The following is a 6,388-nucleotide window of genomic DNA, read 5'->3' as shown; positions in this document are numbered from 1 at the left end:
TATCTGTAAGTTTTTGTATGCCCATGGAAGGCGGCATATAGAAATATGACCGTCAGTCCGTCCGACCGTCCGCCTCCACGGTTTAAGATTTGCAAACGCTAATGATGTGAAATTGGTAGGCAGGTTGGTCATGACCAGCAGATGTTCCTGATCTATTTTGAGGTCAGTGGGTCAAGGTCATGATGGTCGTGGATGAAAATCTTTTCCCGACTAATGTCTGAAAATTTTTCGGGGCCAGGGAGCAATCTTGGTAAGCAGGCTGGTCATAGGGTTATAAAGTCGCTTGATAAATTGCCCTGTTAATTGCCCCGTAGCCAGGCTTTACTGAATGTTACGCACGAAAAGGGGAGGGTGTGGGAGGGGGAATAACCCTGTAGCCGTAGGGGGGTTCGCGGGGGCCCCCAGTGGAAAAATGGAAAATGGAACTAACATGTTGAGCACTGATGTGGAGGGATTTTTAGGTTCGAGACCGCTGACGTCTTACTGTAGACTCGCTGAAACTCGATTTAATTACTCCGCATGCTACCCTCACAAGTACTGTTTCGCAAGCTCTGATATTTATGACAACGGTAAATGTCGAAGTTTCAGTGCATGCTTTTCATCAACCGTAACTACTCGGCCATCCCCGGCAAGCTTCGAGATACTAGCCGAGGTGTTCCGATTTCATATCGTTCAGGATCCATGGAATGTCAATGTATCGTGCATGACAAATGTGTTTTCATCTCAAACTTCAAGGTCACTGCTTGTGGGCAATGTTGAACAGAACTTAGTATCTCAGGCACGATGCCTGATAACGGGCAGTCAATCAACCATCACAGATTTGTTGAGCACCTCTTGACGGCGTTTGTTAAGATGAATGTTTTTTTTAATAACTTATTTTATTCAACACATATGTTATCTACTGTCCTCAGACTAGTCACAATCGGGGGCATTTTCCTTATTCTGTGACAGCCCCTGTTTGTTACTTCATGTATTATACAGGTGATGTATGTTTTATTGTCCTTCACTGGGTCTTTATTGAGTACCATACATGCATATCAGTTACTGAGCAAATAGGACAGGACGAAAGTCGAGGTATTGTAATGGCATAGTGTTTTCGTTATAGTCGTCGTCACATTTTGGCCATAAGCAGGGGAGGTTTCACGATAACGCGTTAGAGGGGGCGCATTTATGAAGTGCAAAAGAGATCGTACGCTCGTTTTCCTTAAAATACACACAATACATGATTTTAATTGGTTAAATGGGACTTGGAGTCGTCCCCAAGGAAGGATTTATTCATTTCTGAAATACTGCATTCAAGTGCAAAATTGTCATACTGTTCCTCGGATTTTTGTTTAGTTAAAGTATCTCGAAACAGTGCAGCGCTTATTTCTCCCACTTCTGCATGTTTGAACAAAGCATGTAAAAACACTGAGGTTACAGTATGTTATCTTTATTGTGTCACACATTTAGACTTATCAAATCTTAGAACAAGGGACAACTATGATAATTCATCTTGTCTATGACAAATTATTATCTCAGATTATATGCACGGTCAGTATACAGTAAGAGCATTATCAAGGTCATATGAAATCGGGGGGGGGGACACTATCACTGACATTACATATATTTAGGTTTATATATATATGCATACACGTTTATACAGTCGCCTGCTTCCATGTTCTAGTTGAACAGAAATATATATTTTGCTCTGTCATGAACGATTTAATATGTCTTGTACAATTTGAACGTTATTATTCTTAGCCTATTTTTTCTTGATGCACACACATTTGGTGTATAGTTACTGAAATATTTAGATTGAGCGAAATCGAGATACAAAATGTTCTAGTACGTAAGGTTTTACCGTCACAGAAAGGAAAAAAATCATCAGTTTTTATTATATGTGCACATGTGATTCATAGAGATTTATCAGTGAAATATTAGTTATATCCCACTGTTGCATACAATGAAATAACAATTTGATATTTTCATTGTTTAAAATTTAAGCCCGATCTCACTTCCAAATAAAACATCAGTGAGAACAGGGCTGTGAGATACTATTTCAACGACGTCATTTTCGAAATGACGTTACGTTCAAATACAATTAGGCACGTTTTCTGTTAAACAGCAATTAACTGTCATTTTTAATCCTGTTTAGGCATATAATAATAATAACAACAATAATTATCCTCTATTTCTTCTCTTAGAAGAGTAACGTTGCTAAAACGCAACTTCTATGATTATTTACGTTGAGCAAATAAAAAAAACGCGGGAAATGGATGAACATGTATGTATCATTTTTTTTTCAAAAGCAGACTATTATATAAAACAATTGACCCTGTGAAAATACCATGGCCAATACTCTTTTGCGATGTCTTTGCATTCAATTGAAGCTATACACGGGTACAAAAGATCAGATGATCTTGAAAATCTTGAAAGACATAACTATATACACTAATACTTTTCTTCATTGAATAATGCCATCTCTTGTAGCAATGCCATATCATACACAATAGCACATTTTAAGGGTCCGTAACTGCTTTTGTATCACGCAAAGTCGTCTGTCATCTCTGTCATCTAGGAGGCTAATGTCCCAAATGAGCAAAGATATTTCACCATTCGTCAGCTAGGAACTCTTTCACCATCGGAACATGTTCAACAATGACGTCATCTTTGCAGAGTTGTCTATATTCCTGCCAGTAAAGTTCAGCTACGTCTCTTAGATACACAAGACAGTCGGTAAACTTCGCAAATCTGCTGTAGGAGTTTTGCCCTGATGTTCGCTCTAATTGGTAGCGGATAAGTTCCGATATGAGATACTGCATTTTGTCGACAAGATCTCGATTTTCTATTCGACATCTGTCGGTAAAAACTAGTGTCAGCGCAACGAGGAGAGCCTTTTCTTCTTTTGTAAGCTCTAACTTTTGAATACGGTGGTATGCCTGGGTAATCATTTTAATAAGTGTTCGCGAGAAACATTTGTCCGCTAGCTCTTCAACGTGGTATGCAACGCCGTTTCTCGCGAGAAGAATGTCATATTCGGCACTGTAGCCTTCATGCATTAAAGTAATGAAGAAATCACACCTCGAAGCATTTAGGAGATTTGATTGGTCATGAGAGTCGAGCTTTGTAAACCCGGGTATTTGTGAAGCAAAGTTGTAATATCGCTCAGACATTCGTTTGATTTTGAGGACGTATTCTTTGAACACCTTAATTCTCCCGTCTATGTCAATTCCGTAATCTTTAAGGAGTTGGTAGTACTCGTCTCTCGGAACTGCTTTCATTTCTCCATAAACCTCTAGCTTTGACTTGTATCGTTGTTGGTGATAACCAATAATAGTCTGAATTTCGTCCTGTGTCGTGATTGTGGGGCCATACGGTTGAATATTATCCATTGCGTTCACCAGGTCTTCAATAATTGCATCTGGCGAACAGTCCTCGCTGACAAGCCCTTCTAGTCCTGGAGACGACTTGTATTGACCCAAACCGCTGTACGTGTGGTCAAACTTGAAGGGGTTTTCAGGAACAGGAACTGTCTTTTCTTTCTTTTGGTTGATTACCTTTCCTTCCAATATTTTAACTTTCTTGATGGTCTCTGTTCTTCTTGAGAGGGAATAGCGTCCTAGTTTCGAATTTTGTTTTGACATTCCAAGATCCAAACATTTTTTCAACCGACATCCGGAACAGTTTTCGCGATTTTTATTCACAACTTTACAATTACCTCCCTTTATACATTTATATTCTTCGTTTCTGATAATATACCTGCGGAAAAAGCCCTTACATGCTTCACAGCTGTTGACCCCATAATGCAAACCGGAAGCATTTCCGCCGCACACTGCGCATGGCGGAAATTTTAACGCCTTTGATATAAACTTCTCTTTCGGACTTTCTGCCTGCTGTATAACTTCCGGCTCCCGCGTCATCAATAATGAATCTCGGCGAGTCTTTTGTTCACGCGCCTGTCTTCGTGACTTCGAGCGCTTTGATTTTCTACTTTTCGGTGAATCAATCTGTGTTTCGTCTTCAAATTCACTAGATTCCCGCATCTTTGACTTAGAAAGAAGAAGCTGTCTCAATGGGGAAGCTTGATCAGTTTGATCAGTGTCTTCAAACGTTTGGTGTTGGTTTAGTTCCGTATAAGTGTCGCCAAGTACCTCGATGTCGTCACATGGAAACGGTGAAAACGGAGTCGGGTCCATCAGAGGAGCCATCAGATCAAACAGGTCATGATTGTTTTCGATTAACGAGAGTCCGAAGTTCTCCGAGTCATCGTGTTCCGCTAAAAGACTCATAAAACTGTCGTCTGGGTCCGGAAATGCGTTGTCATCTGCTTCCGGTAGGGATGCAAAGCTCGCGCTGAAGCTGTCGTCTGCTTCCTGGACTGATGACAAGCTTGTGCCAAAACTGTCGTCTGCATATTCTGGCAGAATATCTCTTAGGAGTGGTGCAAAGTCCATGTCTGATGAAAAACAAGTCATTCTTAATTACAAGTATGCAGATTTGGTAAAACTAAATAATTACCAAGATATTGCACATTATCAAATGTTTTAATATTTACGTAAGAACTCCACAATTTAACTTTGACAAAAGCACCCTCGTGTTGCTAGAAAAAAATATCATGCATTTAACATCTACAGAACAAAAATTGTCAGCTATTTATATAAAAAAGTAATGAAATTATGAATGATTGTTTACCGTCAAAATTCCAATCCTATAATTGTTGAAAGTTCGTCCAAATTTCGCCTGTACTTTAAATGACTATATATGTTTCAGTTTTCAATTTCTTCTAACACTGAATATATATCTACGTTAAAGAACTTGTCCAAGTATCATACCACATTTACATGAACTGAACCAAGTTTCATTTATATCTAGATGTTCTACATATAGCGTTATCTCTGCCCGTAGTCCTAGCTTTTCAGCTCAGATACCCCGGTTTATGACGATAAATTGCCGACGATAGGTCAAGGTCCGTGAACCTCGGGATGTGCGTGTAATTTTATCTTAAAAAGTGCATTTCGTCAGACATTTCCTATCAAATATCCAGAATATGAAAAGGAATTACTATAAGTTATATAACTTGTTTTCCAATCCATTAACCATTATTATCATCTTTTGTATGTAAAATTTGGTAATAAAATATTGTTTAAACTAAAAAATCAGAATAAAAAATGTGCTGTGCCTTGAAACATTATATAACAGCCACTATATCACAGCCGCAGGAGCATCAGTCATTTAAGTTTAAATTAACTTTTTAATCGAACAGTCCCGCATTTGCTCAATTTTTTTAATGTTTATTTTAAAGTGACTCGCTCATAGTTTGTAAAATGCACTCTTGTTTAATCACGAAATAAAGTGTGGCAAATCATAAGGTGTGTTAAAACAAGACTACAAAAAGCTGGAACCCTTCAGCAAATGAAATATTTGCTCAAATACCGTCTTTGAAGACCACAATTTTTATTAGCGTTTATAACACGTTTGAAAATAAATTACGGCTGTGGTGTTGCGTGATTATAAGTATCATGTGTTTCCGGTACGGATAGAAAAATCCTATCTGAGGGCACGCGCGTAAGCCGGTAACGAGGCTTGCCGAGTTACCGGTCACGCAGCGTGCCCGAGGGTCGGATTTTTCGATCCGGACTGGAAAAACATGATTGATATTTTTTCTTGCATAACTAAAATTATGAATTTGTGGGAAAATTGACGAAGAAAACGCACTTTTGTACATTTCACCAAAGAGCGCGTGCGACGTTGTGTACTGACGTCATAAAGCCCAGTAATTTTAAATCACTATCGACGTCAAATAGTTCACTTAAAAATCGCGCTTATACGATTATTTATTTTCAATTTTAATTAAAAGTATTGTATACTTATATTTTTGATTCCGCTTTATTGAAATTGCATACTATACTTTTCATAAACCATACAATAAAAGAAATAAGAAGTGGCGCGTTGTTGCGCGTGACTCATCTTACTTGGGGGGGGGGGGGGGTGTGTAAGAGATGAGTTTTTCCAGCACTGGTCACATGACCGGAAACAAACGTCCGGTATGCAAGAATGGTTAATTGACATTATCACGTGATGTTATCAATGTCTTTAATCTTTAACAGGTCAACATATCCCGTATTATTGATAAAGTCCCTGTGGCTGTGTGGACTAACCGGCAGTGTTATATTTTTTCTTGACTTTACCGGCGGTGGTTCGAACCCCTCTAAATCCAAAATACATTTTATGCTAGAACTGTATTTTTTCTGCAATTTCGATATATCATAGAGTAAAATAATGATAAAATTAGTGTTTTCAGATGCATTACCGGAAAAACCAATTTTTGGCCCAAAAACATGAGCGAGTCACTTTAAGGCAGTCATGTACGTTTTGACTTGTGTCGTATGCTGGAAATTGTCATCTG

At 38.6% G+C, this 6,388-nt stretch overlaps 1 protein-coding gene across 1 annotated transcript; it reads right to left on the bottom strand.

The window, feature by feature from the left end:
- Window positions 1-1,859: 1,859 nt before the first annotated feature.
- Window positions 1,860-4,888, bottom strand: LOC128230371 (vitamin D3 receptor B-like). The gene is made up of 2 exons (XM_052942582.1): window positions 4,675-4,888; window positions 1,860-4,438 (listed from the first exon to the last, which is right to left on the bottom strand). The coding sequence occupies exon 2, from the start codon at window positions 4,434-4,436 to the stop codon at window positions 2,592-2,594; it is 1,845 nt and encodes a 614-aa protein (XP_052798542.1). The 5' UTR covers window positions 4,437-4,438; window positions 4,675-4,888; the 3' UTR covers window positions 1,860-2,591.
- Between the last annotated feature and the right edge of the window lie 1,500 nt (window positions 4,889-6,388).

This window comes from Mya arenaria, chromosome 4 (assembly GCF_026914265.1).
Source record: "Mya arenaria isolate MELC-2E11 chromosome 4, ASM2691426v1".
NCBI lineage: Eukaryota > Metazoa > Mollusca > Bivalvia > Myida > Myidae > Mya > Mya arenaria.
This window is presented reverse-complemented; position numbering and strand designations above follow the sequence as displayed.